This window comes from Toxotes jaculatrix, chromosome 7, assembly GCF_017976425.1.
Source record: "Toxotes jaculatrix isolate fToxJac2 chromosome 7, fToxJac2.pri, whole genome shotgun sequence".
Taxonomy (NCBI): Eukaryota; Metazoa; Chordata; class Actinopteri; family Toxotidae; genus Toxotes; species Toxotes jaculatrix.
The window spans coordinates 4,126,200-4,144,725 of record NC_054400.1 but is presented as its reverse complement, the minus strand read 5'-3'; the positions used below and the strand labels follow the sequence as shown (position 1 = coordinate 4,144,725).

Below are 18,526 nucleotides of genomic sequence, written 5' to 3'. Positions count from 1 at the left end.
AAGTCCTACAGTCTCCTGCCTGAACCCAGCCATGCGGTTTAAAGGGTTTAAAAACATCAAACATAAAGACATAAAGACAGAGAGTCACTGACAGGCCTCTCTGAAAGCTCCTCTCTCTCAAAGTGTATGAAGATGTTCCCTGTCAGTGTCTATCTAACATGTTTTTTTACATCGAGGATCAAAGCGAGCCTACGTTTCGTTTCATCATGAAGTTATACCTGTCAAGGAATTACCTCTAGTTTCACCGAATCACGCCTGTAGTTCACCTGAGGGGCTGTGGGTGTTTGTCTTTATTCAAAGCCAGAATGGATTTCTCACCTTCATCCACCTCATCTGACAGGACCACATCATTCTGACATGTCCCGGCATCAGCGTAGATGGTTAAAACCATAGGATTAAAGGGTAGGTCGGCTAATTTTTTAAACCCAGACACTGCTTTAGTTTCACGTGAGACTCCGCAGCAGGGTCTCAGTAACCCACAATCCAGTAGACAGGGTGTAAGGTTATACACAGTTGAATGGGGCACCTTGTTTTATCTGACCACCAGTCCAAAACTCCAAAATACTGCATTAATAATTATGTAAAACAGAGAAAAGCAGCACATTATCACAACTGGGAAGTTAGAAGTAGAAAATTTAGCTTTTTCTCTTTAGCTTCAATATGTACTTAACCGAATAATCATTCGGTTCAGTTCAGCTTCTTTTTTTTCCAACATATCATTAGTGCTTTGACACTGTACCTCCTGCATTCCCAAAGATCAGTACTGCAACAAATTTCATTAGTGACTGGTTTTTTTCCTGTTTGCCCAGAAAAGCTATTGATTGGTGATTCTTCTCCCGGAGATCTACAGTAGCAGATATTCAGGTGCTTAAAATGGCAAAATGTTTTCAGGAATGGATAACAGGTCCAATCATAGGTAGAAGACACCAGTAAAATAAACATTTCCTGATTGTTACCTTAAACACTGTCACTGTTTGATGTGGTGGATTTCAGGCACCTCCTGTACGCTGCAGAAGAGAATAAGAGCTGAAGGCTAACCTCTAGCTGTCACCATCCCACCGTCCTCAGGAGGAAACTGTGAAGACAGAGAGATGGAAGAATAAACAAACGATTCTTGCTCTTTGAAGATGTGAGGCAGCTGCGTCTTTCATGTGCTCCTGCAGAGGCTCGCACTCGCGTGGACAATACATCAGATGTCACATTCGATCAGTGAAATCTGCGTCTCATGTGTTGGAGTTCCTGAGTTTGCAGCAGTTTCCTGCCCTACTTTGTCTTGACCTGAGAGTGATTCTCAGCATCAGCTTTGCTTTAGAAGCACTTGTCCCAGTCTTTATGCTCTGCAGTTCCCAACAGTTGCCTGTCATTGAGTTCGGCCATAACATCTGTCTCTGCTCAGGACGTGACTACTCTGATCTTCCCGAGTGTTTAGCCATGCAAGCAGTGCAGATCAAGGGAAGGCAGTGTCGGTCGGTTGATCCACTTTGGTCCAGGTTTAAATGTCTCAACAACTATATGTTGGATTATCCTGACATTACACAAAAATGTCCAGAAGATGAATCCTAACAACTCTGGTGAACCTCTGACTTTTTCTCTGGCACCACCTTGACTTAAACAGTTGTGGTTTTTGAGTAAATTATCTTAACAACTACTGGATGGCTTGCCATGAGCGTTGGTACAGACATTCATTGCAACCTAAGAATAAATTGTGTGAACTTTGATTATCCTTATTTTTTGCTGCTAGCACCACCACCCTGTCAAAATCAGCTTTTTCAATATTTTGGTTTATGAATAAATACCTGCAAAACCAACAGCATTCCCTTCAGTCTCAACTGTACTTTGGATGCAGTGCTAATTAGCAAATGTTAGCATGCTAACATACCAAACAAAGATGGTAAAAATTGTAAAACATCTTACCAGATGAACATCAGTGTGTTGGCAATGCCTGTGTGTGCATGTTAGTATGACTAAGTACAGCCTGGCTGTAGACTCATACATCTAAAACAAATAGCTGCTGATGTAAGAACCCTTTTTCTTACCTTACAACAAAAACACACAAACACAGCAAAGCAGCAGCAGTCCGGCTGACCTGATTTAGATGCTGTGTTGCTCCAGTTAAATCTTGTAAATGTGTCCATTTGTGACTGATAATTGGACAAAATGTACATATTAAATGAGTGAGACTCGGATCTGAGGTTTTTTGATGTAAAGAAAAGTCCAGCTGTGGGCCTCAGGATGCTCGTAAAGTTATTGCTGTTAGTCCAGTTAGTGTCATTAGGCTGTGAGCCACCACGCTGCCCAAACAGCATGTTTCATCATTTCAGAGTCATTACACCTCTGAGTCAGACATGAGTAAACACAAGTGAAAAGAGGCTGTGATTATTTTTTTATTTAACTGCATTTTTCTGTTCCTGTCACCGTCAGAGCTGCTTGTTCTTCTGCAGTCTCATCATCACTCATCGCTTCCACACCATTTGGGCCTCAGAGATTTTCTGACACTTCAACCAGTGGCAACAGCAAAGGAAATAATGAGATGAGCATGAAGCTGAGGTGTTGTTGGGCTACAAAGGACAAAACCATCGTTAGACTCTTCGTTAGCCACGGAACAAAAGTTGAATAGGTTTTTCATCAGAGATCGTGACAGATTTTATTGGCTCTCTCCCAGTGGCAGCTCCTGACAAACCTCTCAGGGGGGCAATTGTTGCGATGATGGCTAAGATGACCCATTCAATGGGTAAAATAACCACTTTAAAGTCACTTTACAATGTTACATTGCATTGTTTAATTTGGTTTTCCTGGTCACATTTCCTGCAGTTGTTTCGATAAATGAAACCAATGTTGACACAACCTACTATTTACACCGTCATCATCACAGTAACCATGGCAACACACTTAAGAGAATGGTGCCATACTGAAAATAAAACCAAATTATACTAAAATGAAATAATCACAGAGCATATTCAGTATATACAGTGATATTCAGCTGGCAATGTGCAATCAATACAACTATTTACAATTCAACATATGGAGAGTACAATAACAAGGCCACGTGCAAAGTGCTCCTCAAACACTATCTTAAGTTTATCGACCAGTCAACGAAAAATCCCCGGGGTTGCTGGACCCCTCGAATTCATCCTTGCCTCCAAGGCTAACTCAAACACGCCACAGAATTTGACACAGTCAATATGGCGGCCTACAATATGGCGGTTCTTGCTCACCTCATCGTTGTGACGACACACAGCTACGGTGTAGCTCTCATCCAACTGTGTGGCGATATTAACTCTTCCAAAAGACGAAAGTTTCAGGCAGCTGTCCATATGCATCTTCGATATTACATGTTTTTTCACCTTCTCCGAGAGATAGTGCATGTCGATGTCTGTGTTTCCATCCGGGTGAATCAGAAGGCAGCGGTAGCAGAACAGCGCGTTAGCTACTTCGCATCTTGCTAGCCACGTTTTCCGGTCATATCAGCTCCGTGAAAATCCGCGGCTGTAGGTTTTCCCCGCCTTTGTAGTCACCTGCTTGATATTCAGATTTGGTCTGGGTGGTCCTACTTCTTTGATAGCCAATTTATCTTGATTACTCCGACCACAGAGTGGTAATTCCCACAATGACATAACAGAGTTGCTCCGTTGAGTTGCAGTGCTAGCCATGTTGATCTTGAACGTGAACGCGATGCGTAGGCGCACGTGACTTCATCAGTGCGTATGACGAAGGCACGTTGGGGCACGTTGCCGCTCCAGCTCTCTGCTGGAGTACCGGTCGTAATTCTGTGCTAAGCAAACCAGCTGCTGGGTGTAGCTTCATATTTAATGTACAGACATGATAGCGGTACATAACTCTAATCAAGAAAGCAAATAAGTGTGTTTCATGAGATGTCAAACTATTGCTCTTCTTAAATTAGAGTTATTCTGAGCAAAAAAAAAAAAAAAATGGTTTTCCTTGTGTCACAATAAATTGAGATATTATCTCAATGCCTATTTTTGCAACCTGCAGATGGGCATGAGATTCCTCAACTGATCTGAAAACATAAAGTCCTATAAATTGGCTATACAGAAGAATGCTTGCTGCAGTAACTGTGTGAGTCCTGGTTTTAGTTTAAACTCCATCGGCTTCCACTGCCAAAACGTTTATTTAAATATTATACTACATTATTTAAACTACATTTTTGTAGTTTAAATAATTGCCTTTGAATTACACTCTGACAGCAGAATGTCTGTGGGGAAACAGGCATCATCCCACCTGATGACTGAGAACTTCATTGTAATGGAGTAATTTTCAATTGCAAAGTAGAAGTTTTCCCTCCCCAGTTACTGACTGATGTATGAATGTTGTCCTTGTTCTTGAGCTGCTCTCCTGCCATGTGGAACGGCTGCATATATAACCAAAGTGAAATCTTTCAAGGTTGAAGCCCAGAGTGTTTCCACCAACATTTGAAAGCATCATCAACAGCACCACTGCCCTTCTGTGCTACTGACGCAAATGTCACAAAATGAATAATAAAAACCGAATGGAACAACATAACTGACATATTTCAGCCTTGGATCGCAGACTCCAGGAACAGACATGTATAAAACATGTAACATGATTCTTACAACAAGCTCAGTTCATGAAAAACAGTGACAGGACATCATGGGAATACACAGGTAGCTCAGATGACAGCAATCAGTGTTAAATGAGGCATCTTCTATACATTTAAATTGGCAGAACTAAAGTAATACATGAACATACATCTCTATTTTCTTGAGTTACTATGTGAAGGTTTTAGCTTTCTGCCTTGCATCTCGACAATGTGTGTGCGATAATGCGCTATATAGAGAGAGACATGAGGGTCTACATTCATTTCCTGACATAGATACAATCTAAAATACATAATCTTTCATTTTGTGTATTGAAATAATGGTCAGGTAGACATTATTATAGATAGATATGTTTGAAGTAGCAGAACCAGAACACAAACTGTATCATATGTAAACACGTGCATATATACTTGTATGCCTTGTCATTTCAGGGGAATACTGTAAACAAGTGATTAATATTAAAATTAGATCTTTAAAAAATCCCAACACTGACCTCATTACATTAGATTAATCTGGCACTGTTCATGAAAAATTATATTTTGTGTACAGTCTGTAAACTATGCTTCTTGCAGCAAAGGAAAACCTAATCCTACAGGAATTTCAAACATACCTCCTGGAATGTTTCAGAAAATTGCTTTTGCCAGAATGTTGTCTACATACATCCCTTAATAAATGTTAAGCTGTGGTAAGTTTGCCTCATTAAGCTTTTTTTCAAAACTCTTATTTTCCTGAATATTTTTGTAAAAATCCATTTTGCTATTTGAGGTATTTCCCTCATGCAGGTCTGATTGGCTGAAGGAAGAATGTTTTGTATATTTCAGTGTTCTTGTTGACGATCATGAGGGGCCGGAGAGATGTTATTGTGAATGTCAGTGGCTCCCTCTGCTGGCAGGCCGTAAATCTGCAGGTTGTGCTGTGAGACTACTGGACCTAACAAAATAATGAGTCATGTGACAAAAGGACAAATGAAGCTATGATTTAAAGATGAACTACTCTTAAACTGTAACTCCAAACAAATGAAACAACCAGTCTGTGAGACATGAGATGTTTCGTGTCCTGCCTTTGAAGTTAAAGTGAATTCACTTTTCTACATTATAAAACTGAAACCCATTTGGCGCAACCATTTTAAGTTACTAAAGCGCCCACAATTTTTTTTTTCTATTCAAAAGCCTTCAAACTTCTTAGATATCTAAGATGTATTTAAAAACCAAACCGAAAGCCACATTGCTGTTTTGTTTATGTATTGTTGGACAGTCATAGCACCTTACATATAAAACTTACAAAATTCTTAACTGCAAAAATAATTTCAAGTAGTGGTTTCAAACCAAGCCAAGGACAACATGCAAATTGTATTTATTCAAAGATAAAATACGCAGTCATTTCCCTGAACACATAGCTTTTAAAAAGGCTCTAAACGCTTCACTTGAAAAATGTAATGGACTTAAGATAGGGACATTTCAGTTTGTGCATACATTTCAGTACTGCGGGTAAATGTTCGAAGCGCCGATGTGGTTCAGATCTGCCAGATTTAAAATCTTTGACCTATCCTCTCCAAATATCGGGGTACCAGCTGTATCCAGTAGTGATATGAGGTTGACAAATGGCAGGACATTTCTTCCACAGTCACGCAAAAGCTGCCGGACCAGCATCACCTGATCTCAGCAGCCTAGAGCGACACTGTGAAATATGCAAGTTTAACACCATAAATTGCTATAAACATCAACACAAAACACTGTAGCAGACGGTAGCAATAAGTTCTTCCAATAATTTTTCATTTTGATGTAAAAAATTCAACTTTTAATACATCACTATTCTTGTGCAGTTCAAAAGATTACAGTAAGTCAAAAGGAAAATAAGCACCATCTCACATTTAGCTGTTACCTAATTTGCTGTTCAAAAAAAACTCATCTCCTTAAAAACTTGTATTATAGTAAATATTGTAACTTCAAGAAAATAACCACAAAACAAGCTTTTGTTTTTTTATATAAAAATGGTTTAACAATTTCTTTTTTCAGTATAAAACATTACAGAGTCCCAGGCCAATCCAACAAATTCACTGTCACCATTTGAAATAATCATCAACTCCCCAGTCAAACGTTCTACAATAACATACAAAGGGGTTTTTTGTCGTTAAGGGATTTTTTGTACTTTTTTTCTAGTTATGGGAAAATATAACAACACAAAGCCTAACAATCACTCTTCGTTTGCTATAATATTAATAATAAAAAAGAACAAATGTGAACTCCTGGTCCGATCAAAGCCCAATCCCCGAAACTTCTGGTCAACATGGCATCTATGCAGTCTTCTGCTGGCCCTTCTTCCCGATGAGGGATTTGTGGATGTGGGGAATGACACCTGAAAACAAACAAAACTAATGAAATCAAATGTTTCATGCAAGGGCAGCTGTGATCTTAAGAAACGTGTAGTAAAGCATCAATAGCCCACACAGAATAAATAACGCGTATTCAAACAAGACACAAAAGCTAAATGAAATATAGGAAAAAATAATATCATGTGTTTGCAAAACTCTCAGCTCACCTCCTCCAGCGATTGTTGCCTTGATGAGGGAGTCCAACTCCTCGTCGCCACGGATGGCGAGCTGCAAGTGACGGGGAGTGATACGCTTCACCTTCAAGTCTTTGGAGGCATTGCCCGCCAACTCTAGTACCTGAGAACAGTGATGACCATGAACAAACATTAATGCAAAACCAACATCTGACAGAGAAACAATGCAGCCCCAACTGATGCGACACCCAGTGCCATTGTGAATCACAAAACGGATAAAAACTCACTTCGGCAGTGAGGTACTCAAGGATAGCAGCACTGTACACAGCTGCTGTGGCTCCTACACGACCGTGGCTGGTTGTGCGAGTCTTCAAGTGCCTGTGGATACGACCCACTGGGAACTGACAGGAAAGAGACACAACGCAGTGGTTTAAGTAAAACAAAGGGACAAACTCTCTGAAATCAAGGAGTGTGGCACAACACATGCAGGAAAGCCACAAACGGACATATGGGAACTGGATGAGTTACCTGCAGCCCAGCCCTCTGGGAGCGCGACACTGCTTTTGCCTTGGCTTTGCCACTGTCTTTTCCTGCCTTGCCACCAGCCTGTTGTGAAGGAAATTTACAACAGGAAATAATTGAGTGCGTGAAATCAGATAAGAGAAGCAAAACTGGGGTATTAAAGTGTGAGGCTGTGATGTTTGAATTTGCCCAAGAAAAAGCGCCGCATAACAAAAAACAGGACATCATCTGATTTTTTCAAGCGATCAAGTATGCTTGAAATGCAAATTATTGCGCATGAGGTGCTTAGATTTCAAAAAATACATTCAACAAATGAAAAAAAAACATTGTATGCACCGCATTAGCAGTTCAATGGATAACGTTACAGATGCCCGGTTAAACTGTCATCGCTTTCCCGCCAATCCAAAATAAAACATCACAAATCAAAGGCGGTAACGATAACCGTTGCCGGAAATTACAAGCATGCAATCTGGCAATTAACCGAGTAAGTTGACCAAACTAATGCCGGACCATTCTGACAAAAACATAAGAAGCTGTCAACGGTCTGCTGCCAACGATACCGCGGGGAACAGAAAACAGACGCGCCGCTTTAAGACGGTCAGCGCACAAGTTGTCATTCACGGATTTCAACTGAAAAAAAAAGTTTGCCTCACTGAGTTACCCAGGTGCACAGAAATCACAGGCGAATTTCCTCATTTTGCCTGGTCAACAGACTTAATATTTAAACTTATGATCTACAAACCAACTGTTAAGCCAATGAAATAGCTAAACTTAGCTTGCTAATGGTTGCTAATCCACCTTTAAGAAGCTACACCGAGCCAAATACCACTTTTCTATGAATACGAGTTTACACTTCTTACGAGGCACTATGCTTCTGTAAATAAAATAACTATCCGAAAAAACACACTGCAGCAAATTTACCTTTAACAGGAAAGCAAAAAAACTCGGACTTCTCACGCTAATGTTAATGCTAACGTGTTAGCTGACAGTTAGCTCTTTAGCGAGCTTTTTAACCACACAGCTTCTGCTCGAATTTCCTCAGATCAAATTCAAAACAGCACTTTCTACAATTGCCCGGTAATTGCAGCACAAATATACCGACATCCCGAGTAATGCATTTAGCATCATCCGAAGCGCACATACCATTTTTCCGTGTCGTTATTTGATTGTAGAAGTGAGTAGATAGCAAACAATTTCGGCTCCCGAAAGCAAAGAAACAATAAACCCTTTCGCAAATCTTTTGCATGCGACCCCTCGTGGGAGTCTAGTAAGCCAATCAGAGTGTGCGTTGTTACTTCGAATCTCAGTTTCGACCAATACTGAAACGGCTTGCAGAATAGTCGCCCATCCCCCACTCCGAGATCGTCGTGCCTGCCTTTGCGCACGAAACCAACAAGTAGGCGGGACTGTGTGTGTGTGGACTCAGTGTCCTTCCAGGGGCATCCATCCCAAAAATGTACAAAATACATAATCAGGAGGTGTTCTGTTGGGATTAACTCTTGGATTTTAGTACAAGGGCAATCATAACTTATTTAAATGTAAATAATTTTGAACTGACTGCGTTAGGAAAGTGATTATACCAACATTAATTTCAGCCAAGGACGAATCCTCCAGTGTAGATTTATGCTCAACACAAGTTTATACTGTCACTGGAAGCCGTTATGGATGGTAAACACTATATATACTCGAATGTCATACGGGAGTCGGTTACATTTGTTGATAAGCAGGAGAACTGGCGAATGAGAACACAGGCCTTCTCGCTGATGTTGTGAATGGCAGCAGTAGTGGCCAATCAAAACCCAGCTATCAGCGTCCGGTTTCCTTCGCGAGATCGGCGAGCAAGGCGGCGGGCGGGGAGGGGGGAGTGGGGGTCAAAGATACGCAGAGAAACGGGCTGCTGGTGGCGAAGATGGCGGATGGGGACAGTGGCAGTGAGCGCGGTGGTGGTGGCGGCAGCGGCGGCGGAGGGGGAGGAGGCGGCGGGTTTCAGCATTACCAGCGGGAACCGGAGACCCAGGAGCTGGCCTCAAAGCGGTTGGACATTCAGAACAAACGCTTCTACCTTGATGTGAAGCAGAACGCCAAAGGCCGGTTCATCAAAATCGCTGAGGTCGGTGCCGGGGGCTCAAAAAGTCGACTGACCCTCTCTATGTCAGTTGCGGCAGAGTTCCGCGACTACCTGGGGGATTTCATAGAGCACTACGCCCAGCTTGGGCCTAGCACCCCGGAGCAGATCGCTCAGTCATCCGGTGGGGATGACACCGGGCCTAGACGGGCCTTGAAGAGCGAGTTCCTGGTGCGAGAGAACCGAAAATACTACCTCGACCTTAAGGAGAACCAGCGGGGTCGGTTTCTCCGGATCCGACAGACCGTAAACCGAGGCCCCGGTTTCGGAGTCGGAGTTGGTGGCATGCCCGGGGCTGGCCTGCAGGCCGGACAAACCATCGCACTCCCTGCCCAGGGCTTAATAGAGTTCCGCGACGCCTTGGCCAAGTTGATAGACGACTACGGGGGAGATGAAGAGGAGCTGGCCGGCGGCGGAGGGGCCGGGGGCTATAGCGAGCTCCCGGAGGGCACCTCGATCATGGTGGACTCCAAGCGGTTCTTCTTTGACGTGGGATCCAACAAGTACGGAGTTTTCTTGCGGGTGAGCGAAGTGAAGCCCAGTTATAGAAACTCTATAACAATCCCCTTCAAGGCGTGGAGCAAGTTCGGGGGAGCGTTCAGCCGCTACGCCGAGGAAATGAAAGAGATCCAGGAGCGGCACCGGGATAAGATGTACGAGAGGAGAGCCGGAGAGGAGTCGGAGGGCGACGACGTGGACGACGATTGATGGAGAGAGGTCTTTACTTGTGATGAAGCTGACAACATGATGCAAAGTCTGGAGATAAACAGAGAGAGAGAGAGAGAGAGGGAGGGAGAGGATCGACTATTCTGTGCATGACGAATCGAACTTTAAAATGCTAAAACAACGGAGTAAAATAAAAAGTATATTTGACTGAGAAAATTACTGTCTATATAAGAGAATCATGTCCTAAAGTTTAGGTGGATGTTATAGCTAAATGAGTGCGGACTGCAGTAGTCAGCTCCTGTATGAGATTCCCCATTGATGAAAATATATAAATATATATCTATATATCTATCTATATATATATATATATAAATATATATTGATTGTCCATTTGATAACCTCACACATGTAGCCCAGCAAATTAAGTTTGACAGTGCTCAAGACACAGCAGTAGGTTAACCACCCTCACTTCCTGGTTGATGCCCAATGGTAAGAGCTCACCCGGGGCTGACCTGTAGTCTGTGTGATGATAATAAGGAAGTGTGAAGCATGTGACATACTCAAACCAGCAGGTGTGGGAGTGAGACGGAGCACCTGCATCACTCGCCATGGCTGTGTATGTGTTTTTAATCTGACGTGACCTGTAACGAACGGCTTGCCCAGACAGACCCACAACACCCAGAGCCACAGTCTCAGCTATAGGGGGCACCCTTGGCATCGCAGCACATCCTCTCAGGCCCAGCGAGGTCCCTTAAAGTGATCTGTTACAAGCACATGACTCATTTGGATTCCCTGGACAATCCAAATGAGTCCAAATGACCTCTTCCCTCCTCCGTCATCCCCTCCTTCTCTCCCTCCTGGGCATCCCTCAAGAGCTGACCTCCTGCTCCAATAGCTGAAGTGTGGCGAGGCCTGCTCACGCGTGGCTTGTTGTGTCTCAGGGCTGGCAGGTCCCATTCGTATTTGGGGGTATATCAGCATTACCTGTGCCTGCTCATCATCCTCAAGAGGTTCTGGGTGCAGATCTGGTCAGCCACTTGCTGCAGTGGAGACGTCTGTGGCAACTGATGATGTCTCATATTATGCAGGGCCACATTTGACCCCTGTGACCTTTTGGTCAAAGGGTATGCCGCGAGCTCAGGCCTCTAGCACTGGTCGCTATTTTTCAAGTTAAAGCTTAATATTGTCGGGCTTAAGCTACGGTCTCAAGGGAACTGACCTTGTTGACTTATTTACGGTGCACCATTTGGATCCTTTAATCTTGAACTCAGACCATTAATGACTGAGGTAACATTCAGTCTGATTGTAAGAAAAATTAGGTGCTTTTGGAAAATAAAAACCCACAGTGGGGTGCTGTACCTAAAGAAAAAAAAAAAAAGAAAAAATATATACTGGAAGAGATTTACTTACTAAAAAGATCAAGTATAGATAGAATTATTTTTCAAAAGAGATATATTGAAATATGTCTTAGAATATGAGACATCTATTAGATAATGCTGCCTAAAGTGGCTTATTTAAAACACTAAACTTGGATGCAACTGTCCAGGGTGATATTTCATACCTGCTTTTTTTCCTAACATTTCTTTTATTCCTTAGAGGAAATTAAAAAAAAAAAGAGTACAACAAATTGATAACACAGTATGTTATAGCAATTTCTAGAAACAACTTCATTGAAGTAGTTTGTCAGCAAACACTCAGCACTCCAGTTCACTTTACAGAGCATCGAGTTGTCCACTCGTTTTAGTCCACCCGTTTTACCATTTTGTCATTAACTGGCTTTCCATCAGTTGCCATACGACGCAAACATAACACCTGCAATCATCAACATTTTGTCTTTAGTGCTCCTTTTTAAAATATGATCATTTTTGCATGCCTGCTCTTGCGCGGAGCTGCCTTGTGTTCTTTTCTTTTGCATACTCTGATTGCTGTATGATGGTATTTATCCATTTTTGAGAGCGGTTTCAAGTTTTATTTCTATATTGCAATGAAAAAAAAAAGTTAAAAGTTTACTTCTCAGCCTAATAAAAAAAAAAAAAGAAGAAGCCACAAAGTTCCCGTGCTTTGGGAAATGTCACTTTCATCGTCCCACTTCCTTTGGTGTGTAAACCTCTCGTTGAATTTTACTTTACCCACTTCAACACAGCAGAGAAATGCCATATGAAAAAAAAAACATCTGGGAGCAATAGTTTTTTTCTTTTCTATTGATATAAATATACTATATATAATATTACACATGAGATTGAACTACATCCTTCTTCCTGTACTGTGTTACGTGAAATGGCAGCTGTTTCAGTCACGTGTGTTCTGCTGTAATATTCTACCAAGTTCCTTTCAACGAGAAATAAAAAAAGGTTTTTGCTCAGGAGAAGTGTGGTCTTTTTATACTCCATCTGTGTGGAAGTCCTTGTGTTTTTACAGCATCAGGGCAACACAGTTGTTTGTTGATTTCTCTTGTTTCTTACTCGTTAGTGTTACGATTATTGCTGTTATTGGTTATTATTCGGATAATTTTTGCAGTTAGTTGATAAAACAATTTGTCCATAAAATGATTGATTTTCCAGACAAACAGCCCCAAACCTGCAGATATTCAGTTTGCTATCATATCACACTAAGAAAACAAGCAAATATTTGCAATTTCAAGAAGCTGGAGCTTGTGATTTTTTCTAATTTTACAACATTTTTTTTGCAGATTCTGTCAGTTTCCTGTGAGTTCACTGACAAATCAACTGACAGATGATTTCTGTATCAGGTAACAGTCTGACAGGATGTAGCTACAGGAGCCTCTGTAGAATATATGTTTCCATGATTCTTTATCTTTATTATTTTCATACTTCCACGTTAATGCATTATATTACACATCAGCTCTTTAGTCCCTGCAGGTAACACTGGTGGGAGAAGTGTTGTGATCTATTACATAAATAAAAGTAAAAAATACTACAAAAGAAAAGCAATTTGGCTTTCAAACTTCCTTTCTAGTAAAAGTATGATGAGCAAAATGTGCTCGAAGTATGAAAAGTAAAACTATTCTCTTTGTGTAAAAATGGCCCCTGTAACTAAAGGAATATGCATCAGTGTGTAAGCAGCATTTTACAGTGGTAGCTGCTTGAGGTGGAGCTATGTTTAACCATACAGTCAGCTAGTTTCACCCGGTGGTTTCCAATCTAGGGGTCAAGGCCCTCCGAAGGGTCACAGGATTTATTTCAGGGCTTGTGAGAGGATTAATGGGAGAGAAGTTCTGCAGCAGGAACGTGTTTTCATTGATCGGACTTCACTCAGATTTTGCTTGTTTTGTGTGAAATCAGATTTTTGTGAATCACAAGGAGAATCAAGTGGACATTGATTTGAAGGTTGGAATCAGCAGGTGTAATCTTCAATGTGTTGTATTTCACGAGCTTAACATGTTTTCTTATGTAAAATCTTGATCTAAAAAATAACTAAAGCTGTCAGTCGGTCCATTTACTAGCTTATGGCAGAGCTTACATGAGTTACAATTTTTGGGGGGCAAATGACTGTTTCCAAGAGTTCAACTCTCAAAATAGACGTCTTGGACATCATCATCAGTCACAAGAGTGTTTTCAGTGCTGTTCATGCCATTTCAGTCTGAAAGGCGTGGCTTCAGCGTCTGAGTGAGTACCAACGACGTGTCACTCAGAGTAAAGAGGTTCATGTAGGTCAGCATTTAAATTTAACACTTAAGAAACCAGACAGTGATTTCAGAGATCGGCTCCTCTTGTCTGGTTGAGGGTGTGCCAGTGAAATCATCTGCTGTTACCTCATTTTGGTCTGATATTGTGCTGACTCTGTGCCACCACCCTCCCAAGAACACATGTAGGACATTTTTGTGCTGACAAAGACATTTTACTGATACTGTCAAATGAAGAGGAGCACCGGCGTTACCTACTATCATTATCGTTATCAACTATTATCTAACCAGTGTTTCAATCTGCCCAATTTGGTGCAGCAGCTCTTCTCCAAGTACGCAAAACTTCACCCACCCTACAATCTAACAGCGCTTGTCTTTAAAATGAACAGATCCCTATTTTACGCATCCACACACCCCCACATGAAAACAAATGGAAATTTACCCATCTGTTTGCAGACAGTCCCTCGTACACAGGAAAGATGATTCACAGAAGATGCGTCAGTGTAGTCTTCCACTGCCCTCTAAAGAGGAAACACAGACATATTATTTCATGGTGTTCTTTAAGGGACCCTGGTCAAAGGTAATTATTTAGCATGCTCAGCAGCAATAGAGCACAAACTGAGTCCAACTATGAGCTGGAAATCAGAGCACTGAGCGTCAACACTGTATTTTAAGTCCCCATGTTCAGCACTTAAAAGCATTAGGCCTATATGAGCATGCTGAAATGCTGACCTTGCCTAAACATGCACAGCGATTCACAAAGTGACATGCGCTGTTTTGCAATACAGTTTTGTGCAAAAATTCCCCCTGAGGAATGTGTCTGCGTTGTTTCAAAACTTCTCATGAACCATGTGTGAAAAAGATCCTGACAGGAAGGGTAAGAGCCAACATGACCGCAAAGCTGCGTAAAAAGTAGGAGAAAGTACGTAGCAGTGGCTAGCTGGTACCTCAAAAGAAGAATTTCCACAATTTCACAATCTTGATAATGAAGAATGAGAAATATTCATGTTTTGTTTCTCATGTAAAAAGTAAAAGTGCAGAACAAATAACGACTCTACATGCACTGGATTAGCCAGTGGCTACAGACTAGCTGCTAGTTGCTAAGTGTGGCATCGCTTCAGTTGGCTTCCTATCTTGCATGATGTTTCACCACAGTGTCTGTACAGTCTGTGACCCACACTGCCGCCCGAATGATGCAAAATCACCTCAGCCACGTGCTCCACTTCCTCTGTTTAGCCTGGTGATTCGGCCGTACAGGTGCTGCTCATCAAGCACTCATTTCATTCACATAAACGAGCACCGCCCCCCTGCTCCCTGTGCTACACGCGGCCTCTGTGACCTCTCTGAGCGCTGAGTGTAGAGAGGGAAAATGAAGAGGGACAGAGCACTAATGTGTGTGCATGAGAGAGAGGACAGCTCAAGGGCACGTAATACCACGCTGAGCCGGGTGCCAGTGAAAGAGGGGATTATTTCACACGCGTCCTGATGGCCTGCTGCAGAGATATGAGCCACACTAAGCTGCCCATCCATCATTCAGAGCAGGCGAGGAGTGAGAGGTAGTGAAGGCTGTGGATTTGATCCCTGTGTGCTGGTGGGGCGTTGAATTTACCTGGTGCCCAGCGCCTTGCTTCCCACAGCCGCACTCACTCAGTGTATCCACGCCAACATGGCGTCCATCAGTACTGCACGGTCATTCTTTGCAGTTTAAACCAATTTCCACATTCCCATTTTCATCTGATTTGTATCTGTTATTTAATGCATGGAGTTTTTTTAAATTAAAAAAAACATTAAAAAAAAAAATTTAAAATAACGAGCCATAAAATGTTTCAGCAGCTCAGAGAGTTTCCAGAATGTATTGAGCAAAGCAATGGGCATCTCAGCTCATTCTGCTCACTACAACTCACTTCTGCTTCCACTAGGGCCTTTACCCAATTTCCAGTCTGTTCTCCAGCCATTCTATCAGTTCCTGTTTCCTGTGCACAATATGGTTGGCAAAGAGATTATAGGATGGGTTCACAGTTTTTCAAATTTGTCTGAAAACAATAATCATGTTTCCGTATGAACATTGCTGTAATCATTCCTCCTGTTCATACTGGCCATTCAAAGATCACGTTCCAATGTGCGAAATGTAGGACAAAATCCACAGCCCGTGTTCAAATACTGATGTGACACAACTCCTAAATGTAAGGATCCAGCAGATACACAAACCAAGTAGATATATTCCAAAGTTACTGCATTGCTCATCTAAAATTCCCTCTTTTTGTTACTGTCCTTCCACCACAGCTCAACATGGAAACACAAAGAAAACACGACAACATTGGACGACACCCACTGGACCAGACTGACCCAGTCAGAATACTATCTTCAGATTAACTGTGTAATATATTTTTACACATAGCGAGGACTGTGTCCCCTGATCACTTACACTGACATCTTTCATATGCAGAATGAACAAGAGGAACGACTGCAGCAAACAAAACCCGTTTCAAAGATCATATTAGCATTTGACTATTGTTTTAAGACAGACATGACCTTTAAACTGGTGAAAGCTCCACTGAAAGAGAAAGAAATTTTGTGTTTTCTGTATTTCAACTTCAAGATTAAAAAACAATGGTTAAAAAAAAACATGTGCTGGCTTGCAGGTAAGTTTCCAAACTTTGGAAAGCAGAACACTCAGAACTCAGATGCATTTTTCCATGAAGATCAACGCTTTGGAAAACAGCCTTTTTGATAACCCGATAAAGTGCTTAATAATAATAGGAAGAGTTGGGGAATACTCGCTAGGATTGGGCCAAGCCAGACATTGCCATCCCTACAGCCATACCACTAGCATGGCCAAAAATCATCAAACGAAAAAGTATATTTTACACTATTTTACAGGATGACCAAACTCTGGGAGGCGTATTGTGAAGAGTCTTGGAATCACACGGCAGCACATGATTAGATTAGATACAAAGGCTTGAACTCCAGTTCACTGTACAGTGAGGTTCTCTCATTTCTCCATTTCTGTTTAGCAATACTAAACACAACCTTGTCTGATAGCTTCAAGACCCAGCATTCGCTGAACTGCCTAAGAGAAAAAGTCGAATCAGCGTAAATGTGTGGCATCTCAAATGTAGCACTCAGCATGTCTCAGAAAGAAGATATTTCAAAAGAACCCTGGTCCAGACTGAGAAATCACTGATTCATGCCTAATCTGGATGGTTTGACAAAGACCAGAGATTCAGTTGCACAAAATCTCAGATTCAGCTGTTTATGATCTCTAACCATGGCTCGTGGGAAAAATCCAAAGGCACAACTCCTCCAGATCAATCACTCACCAGTTTGACATTGAATGCAAACTAAACAGCCTCTAGGAACAGTTATTTCCTGTCCACCCTGCTTTTGGCCACCCAAGCCACAACATACCCGACCGGGCGCTTTAAAATACAGAAGTGGCTGAAAACCAAAATGAATGGATGTCTCATGTGAATAAAAGCATGCTGTTCAACGTAAATAAACCCAAATTTAATAGATAAAGTTGCATTTAGATGCACAGTGATTTCAACCCTCGCACCACCAACTCTGCACACATACAGCGGTCTTTAGTTGTCCGCTGACGTAAACTCATAAACACGAGACTCTTTCGATCTCGTCCATTCCATATGACACGAACGTGGCATCAGTCTATTGTGATCTGTGAACTGGGAAATACTTCAACATGTTCGCGTAGGGTGATTAAGCACGAGAAAGACTGGGGACACTCTGGGTTGGTGAAAAGGTTTTCTCTCCTGATTGGTTTCCAAACCCAGTCCACCTGAGAAAATCCATCAGCAGCTGGTTTGCAAAACCTAAAAGCAGAAGTACAAAACTGCAGAGTGATGAAGAGGAAAGGAAATAGGTCAAAGAGGACAGAGCTGATGATGAAAAACACGATGAGGAGGTAAGAGTCAGGTAACCAAGGAGATGGGATGCATCGAATCTGGACCAGAGCAGCCGGGGATCCCATGCCTGCCGCGCAAATATCCTATAGTGGTGAATGAGGGGCCTCTGAGCTATTTTTAGCCAGTGTTGCCATGTGTAAGGAATGTTCTCCGCTGTGTGCTCGGGCAAACTGTACATTTTCTACGCGCATGACACAGCGTCATCCTAATCCCATGCATGAATGGAAGAAACGATCAGCCTGATTCCACAGAACTGAACTGCTGAGAGATGCAGCGCAGCGCGTGATGTATACACACACACACACACACACACACACACACACACACACACACAGACAAACACAAACACTCTCTTTAGTATCACTGTTGCCTCTTTCTGTCCCTGTTTCTCTTCTTCCTGTATCTCAGATAAATAAGATATTTTATCCTCCGTATATAAGGAAGTACAAACTCAAAACGAATACACAACACCCTCGCCAAAATAAAAATGTCTGTTCCAGAAATAAAAATAAAAAAATAAAAATGACAATGATATAATATGCTACACAAGATCATGATTTGGTTA

At 41.9% G+C, this 18,526-nt stretch overlaps 2 protein-coding genes across 2 annotated transcripts; one reads left to right on the top strand and one right to left on the bottom strand.

The window, feature by feature from the left end:
- Positions 1-5,913: 5,913 nt before the first annotated feature.
- LOC121184130 (histone H2A.V) lies at positions 5,914-8,886 on the bottom strand. The gene is made up of 5 exons (XM_041041566.1): positions 8,748-8,886; positions 7,611-7,688; positions 7,370-7,483; positions 7,116-7,245; positions 5,914-6,932 (listed from the first exon to the last, which is right to left on the bottom strand). The coding sequence occupies exons 1-5, from the start codon at positions 8,748-8,750 to the stop codon at positions 6,871-6,873; spliced, it is 387 nt and encodes a 128-aa protein (XP_040897500.1). The 5' UTR covers positions 8,751-8,886; the 3' UTR covers positions 5,914-6,870.
- Positions 8,887-9,493: 607 nt separating this feature from the next.
- Positions 9,494-11,804, top strand: LOC121184129 (transcriptional activator protein Pur-beta). The gene has a single exon (XM_041041565.1). It carries the CDS (start codon positions 9,514-9,516, stop codon positions 10,435-10,437), a length of 924 nt encoding a protein of 307 aa, XP_040897499.1. The 5' UTR covers positions 9,494-9,513; the 3' UTR covers positions 10,438-11,804.
- The last annotated feature ends 6,722 nt before the right edge of the window (positions 11,805-18,526 follow it).